Source organism: Lepisma saccharinum, chromosome 20 (assembly GCF_977018435.1).
Source record: "Lepisma saccharinum chromosome 20, izLepSacc3.1, whole genome shotgun sequence".
NCBI lineage: Eukaryota > Metazoa > Arthropoda > Insecta > Zygentoma > Lepismatidae > Lepisma > Lepisma saccharinum.
Window position 1 is genome coordinate 69,916,418 of NC_139248.1, and position 18,430 is coordinate 69,934,847.

At 38.4% G+C, this 18,430-nt stretch overlaps 1 protein-coding gene across 1 annotated transcript in view; it reads left to right on the top strand.

Moving 5' to 3' along the window:
• BicC (protein bicaudal C) overlaps nucleotides 1-18,430 on the top strand; it is a 188,832-nt gene that overhangs the window by 113,185 nt on the left and 57,217 nt on the right. The window contains exon 3 of the mRNA XM_083141591.1: nucleotides 1,949-2,018. Within this exon, the coding sequence (XP_082997717.1) occupies nucleotides 1,949-2,018 (70 nt within the window). The remainder of the gene's footprint in view (nucleotides 1-1,948; nucleotides 2,019-18,430) is intronic.

An 18,430-nucleotide genomic window follows, 5' to 3' on the forward strand; every position in this document is an offset into this window, starting at 1 on the left:
ACTTAACCAGGACTGTATCTGGTACTGCACAATTATGCACAAACTTTCTGCAAAAACGTGAACGTTTTCCAGGCATGTATAATGTATCTTTATCACGGTATTTTCGCTTTCATTTTTGCTGATGAAAGTGATCAGGGAACGGATTTATATTTAGTGAAAATGTGCTAAGTATGTAAATATATATTTAGTTATTGTCTCAGTTAAATATGGACTTAAAATTGTAAAAAATTACCTTTTTTTTAATACACTACACGAGCTACATAAAATACAGTACACTTACTTTGACATTAATTGTAAAACTACACAAAATGTGTGTTCATTTTGTTTCCAAAACAATGAATTGATTTTTCTTTTTCAAGTTCGGCGTGAATTTCCTTCTGTTGTCTCTTATGATGGATTCATATTGACTAAAACTACGTTCAATATAGCAAGAAATAATGGTAGTATATTTCACATTGTCAGTTATTCGCAAAAAAAATCACCCAACTCTTTCGGTCACACGGCGTCAAGTAGTTATTGCGCGAATGCTGAGAAATATACTGAAATTTGGAAATATGTAAAAATAACGAAAATATGTAACATCTGAGCCAAAATCAAATACGTACATAAATGTAAAAATATTGGGAAAAAAACTGATTGCTTCGAATGCACAACGATAATACAAAAAAAAAAAATATATAACTGATTTCAGTGTCGGATACATTATTTACATATAAATACGTTCCCTAGTGATGATATTGAAAGGTTTGGCCTTGTCACGGTGTGTGCGGCAAAAGCTTCAGTCTTAATTTTGTCCATGTTGCTCTTGCAGAGCGGTGCGTAGACATAGCAAGCTACATGATGGCGCCACACCTAATCCCTTCCACCCTCCGTGCCCCGATACACTGGTTATTGCGTTGTTATCCTTTTGACTCATTCTTCCACCGCCTGTTCATTCGTATTTTCTTGTTCCTCCTGCAGTCGATTGAATTATTCAAGGTGTTTCAAGCGTAACATTACTTTTTGCGTGTGCATTTTTCTAATCTTCTTCAATTAACAATCTTAAAGAATAAAGCGTCCGAAAGTCTCAGCGAAAGTTGACCAGCACGCTTCTTGCAGGTCAAACACTGCGGAAGACATTTTGTTACCGGCCTCGTGTCGAAATGCTCATTGTAATGCGCTTCCAAGTCGGAGGTTCCGGGTTCAAACCCAAGGTAAAGGCATGGATGCATTATTTAGGGGTAGATCAAGATAAAATTTTCACCCAGGCCAGGTGGATTTTAGCCCCCCCCCTTCACTTTCCACCTTCCTCCAATAAACACGACCCGGTGGAGGCACATACTGGTTCAAGTGGATCCCTCTTTAAACTGTAGGTCAGTCCTGATTAGCCTATTTGTGCATTAAGTGGACTTAAACCACACACACACACACTCAAAACTCCTATATAATACACACGTACTTGTAATGACGAAAAGAAAGCTTTGTTTTTTTTAAGTTAGTGTTACTGTTAAATAACGTTTATTGGTAGACATCAAAATAAGTGATATTTTACAATTTAAGGTAAATATACTTACGTTATGCAGCAGTAATTTCAATTAATTGTTATCTATACAAATCTCTCTTAAAAACAAATATCTACGCTTATGTAATCAGAATTATGGTTTTGGCGTCATTGTATTTCTTATTCACATCAGCCCCATCATCCTCATTGTCGCGATTAACTTGAGATGTGGAAAAGCAATGTACCGTCACGGACACTTTTGAGTTGTAACAATCTCAATGCCTTTCAATATAACCCATAACTATCCATGACTACAATAACTGAAAGAGAAAAATAACTTAGTTAATAATTTCGAGAAAATAGCCATACTAATTCTGTTTCGATTTTTTTTTTTTTTTTTAAATGTATTCATAAATTTGAAATCCTAGTTTAACTTGATCGTGTAATTGTTTGCATTTTTCTTTGCAGATTATGGAGGACACGAATACGCAGATCTCATGGCCGTCGCGTTTGAAGATTGGAGCGAAGTCGAAGAAGGGTGAGTACTTGTCACTTGTTTCGTACAAGAAAAGTTGAAGGCAGCTTTCGCACCGAAGCGACACGGGCTGCTCCAGTCTGGAAGAAGCATTCATTGCGCATGCGCAAGTCGAACAAACATGACTGTCGAGCGACCCGCGCAGCTTGCGATGCTATTTGGTGCGAAAGGTTATATTTATTTCTGAAGGTTAGCTCCCAAGTGGTGTTGGACCGCCGGACGTGTCATTTCGGTGCGAAAGCTCCCAAAAACAAAGGTTCTATGAACAAATGAATACGTATGGATGCAAAGGATTGATAGCTAAACGAAATACAGTTCGTGTATGTTAGTTCCCCATGAGAGGTCGTTCATTCGGTACTGATTAAAACGTTTGGGGGAGGGGGGGGGGGGAAGTTGTAATTATTTGAAGAAAAAAAGTCGTTAATTTTCATTCGTGATATTATGAAACGTACTATGTTGCTGAACAAGTCCGACAGGAAGTCTACAAGTAACATTTTATATCCAAACAAAGATCATATGAAAGTGTCCAGTCTGAAGTTAACAACCGAACAACTAAATAAATCTCCACCGGGAAGCGAACCCGAGACACATCGGTTTTTCTCGCACAATTTAAATTCGGTCCAAGTTGCGTATTGTTTTATTTCAATACGGAACTTGGATCGTATTTAGATTGATCCGGAAAAAAGGTTCTCGGACCTTAGATCCGGGAAAACTCTTCCTGGACCGAATTGAAATACTTTAAAAGATAAAAAGGTTCTTTACGGTCCAGAACCCATTTACGCTTGTTAATGTTCTCTCGTGGACCGGAATTGAATTTAATTAAAGTCCGTGGACCCTTTTATGGAGTCCACGAGCGTCGTCAGAAAGGTTTGTGTGGTCAGACCGTTAATAAATACAGTAATACAATAAATGTAGTAGAAACAATGACTCTTCATTATCATTATAAATAACTATTATAAACTAGTAATAAACTCATTTAATTCCAAATTTATTATATCCTCGGAGATTTCTCTATTCGGTCCACCTGATGAGTGAATATCCAGCATAACTTTCTTATTTTGCATTTCATACAATTAGTGTACTGAAATGCATAGTTGTTACATTTTGTAGGCGGAAATTTCGGTCATAGTGTTGTGTGACGTCACACATAGAATTTTAATTTTTGGGGCTTCGAAAACTGTGGCACCATTTATTTGGTTTAATGGTAGAACATGAAAACTGGTTCAGATTTTACACATTTTTTACTTATTGTGTTCGAATGCAACTAATTGAACTTTTTAATTCTGTTAGCAATAAAAATTACAAGCTTTCTGATGTAACCCGAAGTGAAGGATGCAAATTTCAAGACCGGTCGACGGACCGGTCCCCTGCTTCCCCCTCCCGTGTTGATTGGCACCTTTTTGGGTTCTCTCTGATGGCAGACAGAGTTGAATCGCAGCTAGCCAGTTTTTGCAATTGAAGATCGGCAGCGTACCTTTAACAAGTGATAAGATACAAACACTAATCAATTCAACTTCCACGGCTTGGCGGTTTTGGGGGGGAGGGTTCAACAGACCCCCACTTTATCATAAAAATTCAAGCAATCATTTTATTACTGAATCACGGCTTCATTTCTTGTTTACATAAGTTTAGTTATTTATTGTAACAAAATTACAGAAATTATCATAAATAATAAATAATAATAAATTATTGCATGAGTGTGGCGCACATATTTTACCATTCACTGAAACTTATCTTTTTTAAATTTTTTTTTTTTTTTTAGAGGAGCAGAGGTTTATTAATTATAATAACGAAAATTACCATCATTACCAACTAATTGTACACTCTCTGGCATGAGAATCTCGAATAACTTTCATTCAAAGATGACACCTCGTAGGCCCACCTATTTTCGTGAGGGTGTAGGATCCGGCGCAGAGACCTTCTTTATGGCAGTGATCCTCTGTTGCCGCGTTTACCTACGAAGGTACTTCGTAATTAGGTCTAGTGCTTGGGCAAGAAGCGGCAATATTAAAGCCCTCCTCCCCGAAGTAGCCAACAGGGAAACAGGATTTTGTCAAAATAAGTTCTGCGCTGTGATTGCACACCGGTTCATATGTCGGCCGGACAGTAGTGCATTTCCCCTCCTATTTACATAAAATTTGTTTTTATGAACAAAAGTAATACAGAAATATTGGGAAAACACTAGGGAACTATGTTATTTACAATTTGCAAAAATTTCAGTGAAAATCTAAATTAGAGGTGGGCCCCTCCACCCCCCCCCCCATCGGGTAAGCTAGGGTTAAGTAATCTGTTTAATACAGAGCAGACTCTTTTTAAACTTCAGCAACCGCCAAATTATTGTATTTTAAAATGCCATTTTCTGCGAGTTCAGTAGATAAGGTTATCATTTACGAATCTTAATATTTCGCTACAATGCCTTGGACGGCTAGTGATAACGTGGAGATAAGGAAAAACGTTAGGTGAGGTTCAGATGAAGAGGGCTTCCGTTCATAAGAATAGGAATATACACACTTGACGCCGTGGGCATCTCACGGGAAGGGATGGAACTTTTCCACTGCACGAAGTGCCACTGTAGTTTCAGTGGAAGTGACGTAAGGGAAGAACCAATTTTTGACATATTTAGTGGTCTTGGTAAGTATACTATAGTATTCCTTCTATTTATAGCACCGGTTTTAAATTTGCGTCCTTAATTTATGTTAAATTATTTTTTATTTACGAATCCGGAGTAGGTGATATCGTTACTTGGAAAGTGGGGGTGATTTTTCTTGAATAATTGGATATCGGAAACGTAATGCGAATTAGATTGCATGTTGCCTACGCATTTGTCTAGTCGGTAAGGCGTCAGACTGCCACGCGGGAGATCTGGGTTCGATTCCCGGGGTGAATGATCGAAGTTCGGATATTTTCCGGCCCTATCCCTCATAAAGCGGCTCTGGGCCTCAAATCAATGGCTACCTGGGGCAACCCTGAGGAGTAAAGGCTGATCACATGGCCGAGATCCAGAATGTGTGGGGCCCTACCTCCGACATCCGCTAAATGTGCCTTCATGGCAAGGTGCTCTATGCAGGGGAACTTTACCTTTTACCTTGTTTTAATCATAATTTGACGTTATAGGTAATGAGTCATTGTAGTGCACTGCAATTTACATAAATTCAAAACTACTTAACGATTTTAGTTATATTGTTTTAACAACTGGAAATAGTAAATTCAATTTAATACAAGATTTTGCAACCTTACTTGATATTGAAGCTCTTGTTACTTCGTCTTTACCTTCAATGGTCACTGTGTGTAGTACTTAAAAAAATAAATGCATTTGAAATATTTTTGTCTATACTTTTACTTTAGTCCATAATTTGCATATTTGAGTGCATATTTTACTTGTTTTTAGTGCATAGATGCATGCATATTTTCCACTTTTTTAGTGCATATTGATCCGCACTTGACTAATGACTATCGAGGAGTAGAACTTGACCTTACTTTACGTCACAGAATTACCAAGGCGTAGCTTATGTTGAAAAGAAAACGCATACAGTTGTACAAATCCCGGGGATCCAAAGTTAGAACCTTAGGTAAGGCTTGCTATTATTGTTTGTTCCATCAACTCATTATCTTCGTCGCAATCGCCAAAGAGGTATAGAAAAGCGACGTAAAATAGCTGAAATGGAAATATTAGTACAGTTTACTCTCCCGAATAGTGACACATTAATTTAAGGGACACTGAAGGTGCTATGTGAAAGATTTCATCCGAATTGAAACTGTATGACCTCTGTGCTTCCCGCAAATATGAAGGGAAAAACTTATATTCGCGCCTTTTACATGGCTGAGTGGTTAGCGCGGCGCGCTACACCACCAGGGGTTGCGGGTTAGAATCCTTGCCTGGGCATGGATGTTCTTTGCGAGTGTTCCTACATTAATTTAATCATATCAGTATCATCGTCGCGATAGTGAAAAGAGCTAGGAAAGCGACGCTAAATATATGAAATTGCACATTTTAAGTTTGGAAGTTGACGTCAGCTCAAAATCGAAGATTTTCTTCAAATTATCGTTCTTCGTAGTTCACGTGTCTTACTGTTAAACGTTGAACGAATGTTGAGCCGACTCCCGTGGCAGTGTGGTTAGCACATTGCGCTACGACGACAGGAGTCGCGGGTTCGAATCCCTGCCTGGTGATGTATTGGCTTTGTGAGCGCCCCTTCATCAATTTAATCATATGACTCATCCTCATATTCCCGATTAGCCAAAAGTGGCAGAAAAGCGAATTAAAAGAAACAAAATCAACCAATGATCCCAGGCGAAGAATAAATAAGAAACTCGCGTCCGAGGGTGTCCTGTGCCAGTATCGTGCCCAAAGGGGTTGCTGGGATAATACCCCCCTTTTGCCCAAAATTCCTAAACACACGTGAAAGGCAGGAAAAGATGGCTAAATGAGTGCTGATTACTAAAAACGTATCCGTGTGATTCGAAAATTCTTGCACGCCACTCTATGCAGACGACGTGCAGGAAGCGATAGCTCTGCATAGACATATTCCTCTTAGCACGATTCCCGGCTGTTGCTCGCCTCGTCCGTTGCGGTTCATTTATGGGATATCATAAGCAGATTGGAGAAATCTTACGCAGTTACGCCATTTCTTAATTGCCTAGATCAGGGATGGGTTAGGGCCGGCGTAGTCTGGGAGGGGCGTCAAACTTTGGCATTGCACTTTATTAACGTGGCTATTTGAGCTTATTTTTTAAAGTTCATTTTATGCACAGAAAGGTTAATTGGGACTGGACCTAAAGTTTAAAGTGGGATTCGAACCATTTAAGCATCCATCGGGTGCGTGGCTATTTGTTTTAAAAAGAATTGGAATTATTGTTGACAAGAATTAATTGAAGTTACTGCTGCATAACATAGCTACATGATTTTGCAATATATTTACTAAGAGATTACTGTTGTTTTTTGTCATTATGTAAGTATTAAATAAGCACATACAGGGTCTGTCCTTAAAGTAGTAGGACTGAGTGAATTAAAAAAAAATTGACAGAAATAATACATACGCTTAATATTCTTCGAAATATGATCCTGCATCAACACACCGCTGCCAGCGGGATTTCCAGTTTGTATACGCTTCCTGGAAGGCGGAAACTGGAATGCTGTTCAGCTCCCTCGTCACGGCCTGTTGTAATGCTTCCACCGAGCCGTGATGATGTCCTTTCAGGGTGGTTTTGAGGCGGGGGAAGAGGAAAAAGTCTGGTGGGGCAATGTCGGGACTGTAGGGTGGCTGAGGCAAGATTGCAACGTTGTGTTGGGCCAATACGCCGCCACTCGGAAGGCGATGTGGCTCGGCGCATTGTCACGATGCAGTCGCCAGGAGTTGGCGATGGCTGGGCGGACGCGGACGATGAGTTTCCTCAGCCGTTCCAGGACCTCGAGATAAAAATCTGCATTGCCAGTCTGTCCGTGGGGAACAAATTCCCTGTGGATCACTCCTTGTGAATCGAAAAAGCAAATGAGCATGCTTTTCACTTTTGACTTCGTCATGCGCGCCTTTTTGGGGCGTGGAGAATTTCGGGTGTGCCATTCCGCGCTTTGACGTTTGGTCGCAGGGTCATACTCAAACGTCCACGTCTCGTACCCAGTTACTACATTGCCTAAAAAGTTTGGATTTTCACTCACTTCTTCGAGAAGGTCCTGGCAGATCCGTTTGCGAACGTCTTTTGCTCGCCTGTCAGCACTCGCGGCACCAACTTTGCGCAAATTTTCCTCATTTGCAAATTTTCGTCCACAATTTCATGAACTTGGGTTTTAGCAATGCCAAGTTCATCGGCAATCATGCGAACAGTTAATCTTCGGTCACTGTCGGATATTAAGACATTTCGGATAATCCTAATATACTCGTAGAAAATTATCCTGAATTTTTTTATCGAGATTTTGCCATCCCGAGTGTAAATCTCTGAATAACTAGAAATTACTCCAAATAAATACTAAACTGAATACTCAAACTATTTCACAGTAAATGACGTACTACATCGTTAAGTTCCTCAATGGCTAAAAAATTACAATCACTTGGGCACAGATCCAGTGTCAATAGCTAATCAACAACTAATGCTGTTCTGCTGTCGATAGCACCAGGAAAATGTGCATATTTTGCATGTCCTTGACCAACTTGCGCCCTGTACGTTGCTCTTGACACTAAGAAGGAAATGGTGTAAGGGGTGACACTTTCGGAGGGCAGCTAATGCACTTCACCGTGTTATTGACACATTTCGGAATCTGTGTATGGCAACACTGCGGGGGAAGTCCCCCGCTGCACAACAGATTCCTGACAAACCGAACTTTTCAATCAAGTGTTTTTATATCAGCAGTGCAGCTAAACTGACTGTACTCAGTTTTCAGGCTGCTGTTGTCAGAGAGAGGAAACTATGATAAATGTAATGAAAGTAATTCACAGGATGGAAAAAATACTATTTTAAAATAACCACCCTTGCTCAACAAGAAAGAATTGATATTTTAAAGCGTTCTGTCATGCTCGAACTATTTAACGTGTAATGTTAGTTCTATGTTGCAGAACAGGGTAATATCAGGGCTGGTATAATAGCCAGTAGAAGTCAGTTTTTTCATGTTGAACTGTGATTTCTCAGGTTTTATTTTTTAAATTGCCAGTAAATTGTTTTCATGACTGCAATATATTTTTGTTTTTCGTTAATGAATGTTCGACGCGGCGGGGGTTTGCTCAACAAATTGTGCTTTCTCGATATGTTTGTTTTACGAAGATCTATCGTATAAACGAACTAATGAACAAACCTATTATTCATATTCTGATATTTTACACTTCTGTTCACATAAAGTGGCACATTCTACAGGGTTAAACAGTTGAAGCTTGTGCCACTTTATGCGAACAGGAATGTACTAAACTAATGCTTCATAATTATTTATATGAATCCTAATTTCTGATAAGCATTGATATAGTTATTGATTCGTAATTGTTACTCGTTCGTTCTAACTCGACAACGTGGCTTGAACTGGACGATTTCATTGTGGGTTGTTTTCGAAGTTTTCTACGACCTGATGAACAAACACATACAATCTTGTATATCGTGACACAAAAATTACCATTAAACCAACTCTAATCGAAAGAGAAAAGTCTTTACATAAATTAATGATTAATAAATTGTACTTTCTTCGACTGGCATTGATGTTCTTGTGAAATAGGTTTTTGAGCATCGTACTACCGTGTTTTGTAGAATAACTTCATTCACACGACCAAAAACAATTTGTTACAACATTGAAAGTAAGCACGTGAGTATAGTTTCCAATTCATTTACAATTATATTCATTTTGTGAGAATATTTGAAGAAACTGCTTGTTTATAACTTGGTGGTTTTTGATGGTAAAGGGAGTTTGCTCGAACGCTGGTACAACTTGACAACGAACTGATAACACGAAGGCGCTAAAAGGAAAATTAATCCTTTCTCCCCTCCAAGCTATACAAGCAGCTGGCTCAAAACTGCATAGCCAAGAATTGTCCAGAGTCTCAGATCCAGCAACTTGTCTGCAACAAGGTTCGGCGCCATACACATCCTCACTGCGGCGCCAGGGGGCCGGCCGTACTGATCCTATTGTGCTTTTGCACGATGTACTCGTAGTCTATAAGTTCGGAAGTTGATAAGTTATCTTGTTCGGCACCTCGAAGACGATTCTGAATGTACCCTGTTGCCTTCTAACATACAGCATTGCTTTGCGTTTATTTTATATTTTGGCAGTGGCGAAGCATGGTTTCAAGTAGACAAGCGAAATTTTAAAACATAGTACAAAGGGGAGAGGGGAGGTGTAAATTAATTATACCGCCCAATTTACCCAGTTTTCCTAAGAACGGACATTTCAAATAATAATAAATATGGCTTGGAAGTTTATGAAAATGTTTTTATTTGAATTTTTTCATTTTCCGGCCATTCTTGGCTTTTTAAGTAATTTTTTACTTTTTTGCAGTTTTTTCATTTTTAAAAGTAATTTGAATTTCTTCTTGCTTCTCTATTTCGTGAATTTTACATGAATTTGCTAGCATAACTTACATATTTGAATTCTCTAAAATGGTCATTTTAGCAAGTACGTCATTAATCGTAAATTTGGACAATGCCAAAGCACAATTATATTTTTAATTACAATGGATTAAATAATTGTGGTACATTTATTTTTCTTCCGGCAAACTTAAAATTCTTTGGGTGAAGCCTACCTTGGGAGGTTCCCTTGCTGGCCTCTATTGTCGCTTTAATCTGTACTATTAAATAAAATTAGTCACTATATGTAATCTGATACACGCGAAACACTACTGTAACATGCAAGGCCCACTCTGAAAGGAGGCGATTGGCTTTTACAGAAAAACGTTGCGGTATATTTTATATAAGAAGAATTATAGAAAACTACATGAAGTAATTACTAGAGGCACATATTTTTGGTAAATAAAGAGAGCAAAATTTCGGTACAAAAAGTCAATTTCGGGTTCAAAAGCGGTAAATAAAATAATATTTCGGTGTTATAACGGTGAAAAATCTAATCAAAAGCTGTATATAAAATAAGTTTGGTTTCAAAATTGTGAATGGAATCCTAAATTTAATTTAAAAACTGCACTTATAGCCTATGTTTATTTTATGTAATATCTAATAGCACTTTTATGTAGTTACCAGAGTATTAAGTTCATTCCTGTGTAAAGTGGCCCATTTTTGCTTCTCAAATATTTACTCAGAATTATTCAAATTTCCGTGAATTGCATAACTCGCAGGATAATTCAAAATTCAGAAAGTGTCACATTGGTAAATAAACTCTACATTTGGTGTTTAACAGTCTATTTCGCATTTTGCAGTTCATTTCGCATCATTTCGTGACAAAACCGGGTAGGAAAATGCACCTCATACCTTTCAGAAACATGAAAAATTAACATTACAATGAGTTTTCACATTTCGTGTTTTCGTCAAAAACTAAATATGTATGCCGATGCTTTTAGTAATTTGTTATACTCTTTGCTTCGGTAGTTCAAATCACCAAACAACGCGTTTTATGGAATATTCAACTTTCTTGTAGTTCATGAAAAAATAGAGCTTTTATTTTAAGAGCTAAAAATATTTTAGGTCGGTTTTTAAATTGTCTTCACTTTTCAATAATGTTAAGGACATTGTACAGGTCATATTTTGGAAAATTTTTAGGTCAACTTTAGAGCCTTCAAAGCATATGCCTCAACTCCTCTCTCAATGGCAATGTTCCTTATTACAAAATTCTTTGTCACGTCGTTATGGATTTAATAAACACTTGCTTATACTGTATGTATAATAGCCTACATACGCAGATTCCTGTGCACAATTAAAAATATCAATGTTTGTTTTGGTCAATTCACAACAAACACAAAAGAAAACTCACTCTTCAATCGCAGATAAACGTATAAAACGTTTGCTTCAACTTAAAATCTCTGAAACTGAGAAAAGTGATACCAACCTCGTTGCACAATTATTGTTCACGGGGGAGTAAAATGAAAGACTTGAAACTTCAAAATAGTTTTAGAAATTAAGCTTGGAAATCATAGATTACAACAGGAAGAAAATGCGCCTGTTCATTTTCGAATAATAATTAATAAAAATAGTATTTAGAGTTCGATAGCATTTAGGACTTTGTGCATATACAAGGGGAATGTGGGGGGGGGGGGCTAGGACCCAACACATTCTATCGATCTCGGCCATGTTGCAGGTGATGTGATCAACACCAACCTTCGGCCGCTTTTACTCGCCCAGGGTTGCCCCAGAGCCGCTTTATGCGGGAACAAGGCCGAAAAGAAATTCCGACCTTAGATCCCCCCCGAATCGAACCCGGGTCTCCCGCGTGGCAGTTTTTAGCAGTACCTATATAAACTGATAATTCATAAAACAATATTTAGGAGAGGATTAAATACAGTATAAGCATTCTACCACGAATGACATTTTTTGTTAATTGATTTAATCCATATTTAATATAAATATGATCCAGAGTTAATAGAAACATAATCTCCAGTTAACGTTTCATGAAATTTCTAGTTTACCCTCTGAAAATTTCGGGACTATAGAGCACTGCCCTGAACGTTGCCATTATTGAAACTTTTTACAAATCGCGAAACTTACTAATTGTCTTGTTTGTCTACACGGAATTAGAACAGTTGCAACACGCTATGTATAACAATCACTAAAACTGCATTTTGCTTAGGTCCCGGGTTCGAATCCCGGCTTGGTTATGGGTTATGGGTGTTCTTTGTGAGTGCCCCTTCATCAATTTTACCTATCATCATCATATTCGCGATTAGCCAAGAGTTGAAGAAAAAGAGAGAATCAATTACTTGTGTCTGGTAGTGGTGGCGAAGAGACAGGCATTTTGGTCTAATATAAATTATAAACATTATAGTTTCCTTAATTCTGTATTATTCGCAGTGATTGACATTTTTGTTATGATATATGACTATAACTTAGAATGTAATACCCTATGAAATAACACTACATTTAGTTTAAAATGGCAATCAGTGGCGTGCCCAGGATTTTTGAAAGGGAGGTGTTATGTATATTATGTATGTTTTTTTAATGATGGACAAAGGGGGGTTATAACCCCCACCATCCCCCCTTGGGCACGCCACTGAGTGGCATATTACTCAAGGTTGTACTAGTCACAAATATGAACTGACCGCTAAGGTTCTTTTTTCTTTTTTTATAAATATTTCACTATTTTTTCCCCTTTGAGTGTGAACTAAATTGTTAAAATAAAACTCTTCAATTTTATTAGCTCATATTACAGCCTGCTTAAATATACTCATTGTATTCTATTCTATACTATATTTCGGCTGTATGTGGAGCAAGGTCCCGCATAGTGGAAGAGAAGGGGGAATCGAGTGGGCATAGCGAAGCAGTACACGCTGCTGGTAACTGCAGTCGCTTTCCCCTCCACGCAGTCCCATTCCCTCTCACGTGTTTATTGGTGGAGTCGTCTCGCGTGTTTCGTTCGTTTTCTGCAGATATACCCGGGCAGAGTATAGCTTCTCCTCTAAGTGGAGATTTATTGTTGGAGCGACGAAGCTTAGCAGAATGTGATAGCGTCTGTGTTGCCTTCATCCTTTTTATTTGTAAATTATTATTATGTCTTATTAGATTGTTGCCTCCCCGAGGGCGTAGTGGTATTGTCGTCGCCTTGTAATCAAGGGGTCCCGGGTTCGATACCCCAGTGGAGGCACGTAGTGGTTCGGATCCCACTTTAAACTCTAGGTCCAGTCCCGATTAGCCTTTCCATTCATAAAGTGGAGTTAAAACAAAAACTCAAACTGATTCGACTATTCAGAGTTGACAGATGTCTCTTCAGTTGGGCGAGCTGACTACACATTCACGATTCCATTCTGTTTAAATATTAAAAGGGAAGAAAATTCTAGAAGACTAGAGTCCAATGTATTATATATTTGATGTTTATGTATAATAACTATTACTACAGTAAAACCTCGTTAATCCGGACCCCGATAAGCTGGACTTAATCCGGACAGGCAAAAGGCCAAAAAAAGCAGAATGCAAGGTTTTAAATGTGGCTAGAAGTCAACAAGAGAACTTCCCAAAGAAAAAGCAGTCAACCACTGATGAAATTCTGTTTCCTCCAGACTTTGTACTGAACTGTATAGTGTATTTAGGCCTATGCCCTTTAAATACGCCATAATCAACGTGTTTTGTTGTTATAAACAGTCACTGTTCTTTAGGTTATTTCAGTTAATCTGGACTTTCGTTAAACCGGTCAACTTATCCCCCCGGATTGACGAGGTTTTACTGTAATTGTTATACAGCGCTTAATTTCACTGGTAGTTAATCTTGTCGCTGTAGTAATCAGAGACGAAAGAAGACCGTACCGTGTAAACGATAGGAAAGCGTTCAGTTTTGTGAAAGTTAATTTCGAGCTCTGTATTGTTACTTAAGTAAATCTGAATTTTCATAAACACAAATTTCCCATACTTTTGAAAGTCGATCTAATAATTTGACACGCTGGTTTGGCGGCTTAAAATATTGACGCTATTCAAGTTTTGGCAGTTGCCGACAACGTTGATTCCCCTTTGTCGTTGCCCATAACCAGACCTCTCGTGTGTCTCCGTGCGCCTGATAAAGTTTCTCCGGGAGGGAACAAGTATGACTAAACGGATAACTTGCATAAAACTGCTGAAGCCGAAGTAATAAAAAGCAGCAAAAAGGCTAAACAGTGACCAATAAATACGGTTGGACAGGTGATTGACTCTATATACATTTCACGTAATATGCGCGTAATTTGACATCGGTAAGGTTGGAAAAGATTACATTGATCTTGCCCAGGAACCAGGATAGGGACAGATGGAAGGCTTCTTTTGCTGCAGCCATAAACCGTGGGGTTTAAGAAGGCTACACACAGAACCCAAAACGTGTCAATTGACGCATATATTTTGATTTCAATAACACGTTAACGTGCATAAACTGCAAATGATGCACCTTGTAGATGCATCACTTTTAATGCATCAATTGACACAGCCAAATGTGTAATTTTATCTTCGAAATGACCTTGTCTGATCTTCCAAGTCGATGCAGTTTAGTGCATCACACGGAACTTCATCTCATAAAAATACCGTTTAATACATTCCTATGTGTATTTTGACACTACAAGGTGCATCATTTGCAGTTTATGCACGTTAACGTGTTATTGAAATCAAAATATATGCGTCAATTGACACGTTTTGGGTTCTGTGTGTAGAGTTAGTTAATATTCGCGTAATTTACCTCTGCGTAAAAACTAATTTTCTTAATTTTATAAAATATATTTTACTGGAAAAATTCGGATGACTTCCATAATACAATGGAATTATGATACTCTATAAAAAATATGTTCCATGTTAGGTGCAGTCGCTCACTAAATTGCTTTCTCCTTCAAGACCCAAAAGGGGCTCCACCTTCTCTGGGGAAAATAAGTGATGCTCACAAAATGAAAAATGAAAATAATTTAAATATGACAAGTAACCATCTAACATAGCTAGAGCTTTACTGTTCTTTCAAAGTTCAGGCTTTCTCGAGAAAAATATTTAGCATGTTAGCACTTCTGCTTTTAATGTAATAAAAGGATGTCTCGTGACCATTGAGTCGAGCATACTTTACTGCAAACACTATAGAATTTCAGCAAGTTGAGAAGTGAGAGAACGACGGGGGAAAGCTGTTAGACATGGCAGCGAAGTGAGTGAACGAACATGCTTCAAACGAGCAATCTTTATTTATAATTTATAGTGTAATAAAGTGTAAACATCCCTTATCACATAACGAAGAGGGGAGAATGGAAGTGTGAAAGACAGCCCGAGAAATGGTGCAAAGGGGGGAGTTTGTGCGGCAAGTGACAGATTGAAATCGAGTACAGGTATAGAAACTGGAGGCCAAATGAGCCAGACAACTTTATTTGCATGTGCAATATTTGGATTGTTAAACTATGATTATTATATCTAATTTCGTTATCTGATCAACTACTAAGTTATTTGTATATGAACGTAAAGAGGGTACAATATTAATACATGACTCTAAGGAAAAAGAAAGTGTGTAAAGTAAAATTTATGTAGTGCGTACAGCTCGCACAAGGAAAATGCAAATAAATACTAAATACAAAAAAAATACAATTTCAGCACTTCTCACAATTTGGCCTTTGAATAGCAGAGGGAAGGGGCTTATCTAGAATTTGTCATCTGATCGTGGGGGGGGGGGGGGTATAAGTTCGTATTTAGGGGTAAATTTAGAGCCAAATTGACCGTAAGTCGTAAGTTTGTTAAAATTGTTTGGGACTGTTGAGGTGTGTGGATAAATTATTGGCAAAGAGAAATACGCAGTTTAAAAAATGTTATGGGCAGGGGTGCCAATCCCCCCAAGATTACATCACAGTTGCATAAAGTATTTACGGCAGCTTGTCTGCTACTATCCTATTAATAAAAGTTACTACTTTTAGCGCCAGCCTCCGTGGCTGAGTGGCTATCACAGCGAGTCTCGGGTTCGAATCCTGGCATGGGTGTTTTTTGTTAAGTGTCCCTTCATCAATTTAATAATCACCCATCCTAATCTTCGCGATTAGCTAAAAGTGGCAGAAAAAAGCGAAGTAAAATAAACAAAATCAATCACTTTTTTAGCTTTACTGAACATCAGTATCAAAACTGGCCCCTGCCTCATTTCACATTGCAGCATGGTGTCAAAGTGTAATATACATACACATGTTGAATTGAGAATCTCAATCCCAGATTCCGCCCTTGTGAGAACACCTTCCGAACTCGTAACTAAGGATAGTTCATAAAGCAGAGAGTTGGCAACAGTGAATGTATAGGCTTTTGCTGCCTTTGGAAATCTCGAAGCATTGGCCGGTAGGCGGAGACATGTCAAGGGAAGGAAGGGGATGGTGTCATCGTGAGGGGAGAGGCTTCGTGAGCTGATTGGATTGACACTTTGCCGCCGAGTTGTTGATTGCTGGGAAACGCCAGGGGGGGGAAGGAGGGGAAGAGTGTGAGCTGCACAGGGTATATAGTCCCTACTTGTGGCAGCACAGGCAGTCTCCATCTTATATCGTAGTTGAAACTTTGCAAGCATCTGCGAGATTTTTCTAGTGCAAAGGACGTCCAACTGCGCAACAGACATGTGGCAAACTCTAGATTGTAAGTACCCACATTATTTTCGGGAGTCATAATTTTTTATTAAGTTTTCGGAGCGCCGAAATTTTATTTTCGTACAGACTTGTTTCATGAATTTAACTTTTGAGACCTTTTTTTTTCTTTCGGGATTTACTAATTTCTATCCAGGATTTTTTCCCCCGGAGTGAGTATTTCAAGAATATCCAGAGCTCGACAATTTTTTTTTTTTGGAGTAATTGTACACTGGATTTTGAAGAAACAAACTATATTTGATTACTGAATTTGATACCTTCGAGCAAAATGTCTCGTATCTACAAACTGCGCACGATGTCTAAAAATTAATTCATGAAATTCTGTTAAGTCGCCGATTGAAACAAAATGTTTACTTGATTGAATTTTCGTAGATATTAGCCCTTGTGATGCCGTGAGTCGCAGACAATCTTAACTAATTCTTGTTCTTCACTAATGTCTTATCGCAGACAATCTTAACTAATTCTTGTTCTTCACTAATGTCTCATCGGAATCGAGAGTTTGTCCAGGTTGAATCCGCTCGAGGATGTTGAGAGATCGCCTTTTATCCACCGTGTACACCCAATCAAACAGAACTCTATATCGATCATTCTTGAGCGTGATCACAATACGTCCAATGCCAAGAGTTTTCCGGGATTTTCATGTCTTATCACTGAAAGTGATCAACTGTAATTTATTTTTCGAGTAGTTTGGTCCACACCTCTTGAATGATTTGATTTCGAGTTCCAACTTTTTTATGTTTGAAATTGAGTAGAAGCTTTTACTTGATTTATAAGTTTGGACTTTTTTATTTAAAGGTAATACAGGCCAGAGGCAATCAGACGTAAAAAGATTCTTTAATTCTTCCCACTTGGAAGATATTTAAACCATTGGTAATTTAAAATTTAAATGAACTATACGAGAGAAGAAATGGGTAGTGCGGTGTTCATTAAAATCGGAGCCGAATAAACAGAGTTATAGGCCTACTGAACATTTTTATATATGTGCTTGCATACTCGAGCCTATACAACCGCAGAGATAACCCACGTAGTGGTAACTGTTGTCTTGTAATGAAAGGGTCACGGTTTCAGTAACGTGATCCCACTTTAAACTGTAAAGGAATGAACGAGGATCATTTGTCATATCTAATAGCCTTGAGTTTTAACATAATTTGCAACCTGCACCTACCACGTGAGTTACTATAGAATATAACTATATAATATATCGGAATCGTTGTAGCTGTCTTTTTAGCCATGTACTTCTAAACTTTTGTAAACTGCCCCATCAGTGCATCGCACGGAACAGCAGCGAAGTCCCTTGACACGCTTTGTGTTGTGTGTACAATCCGAAGTGTAACTCTTCGGATCGGCTCACAGCAACTAACTTTGTGAAACACAAAATCAAGAAAACCACCTATTCGTATTGGTGTTTAGAAACTACGAAAGCACCTGTTGCTCGATGCAACAGTGTTTGCAGGCGCTTCGAATTCTCCCTATTATGAGACGTGCAAAGGCAACGATTTTGTTTTTTCGGCTGGACTTTCAATAAAGAGTTGTGGATAGTTTTGGAAAATCGCAATGTACAGTCACGGACAGTTCTGGGTTGTAATGATCCCAGTGAAAGCTAACTATAGGGTTAAAACCCCAGAAGTATCGGTGACGTATGAATGGAAAGCATTTGACTGACATAAGGGGAATTCCCCCTCGGGTTGCTATTTTTTTTTCAATTTTTTGCGTAACGTGTGTGTGTGTAACCATGTTCTGCACAGAAAAA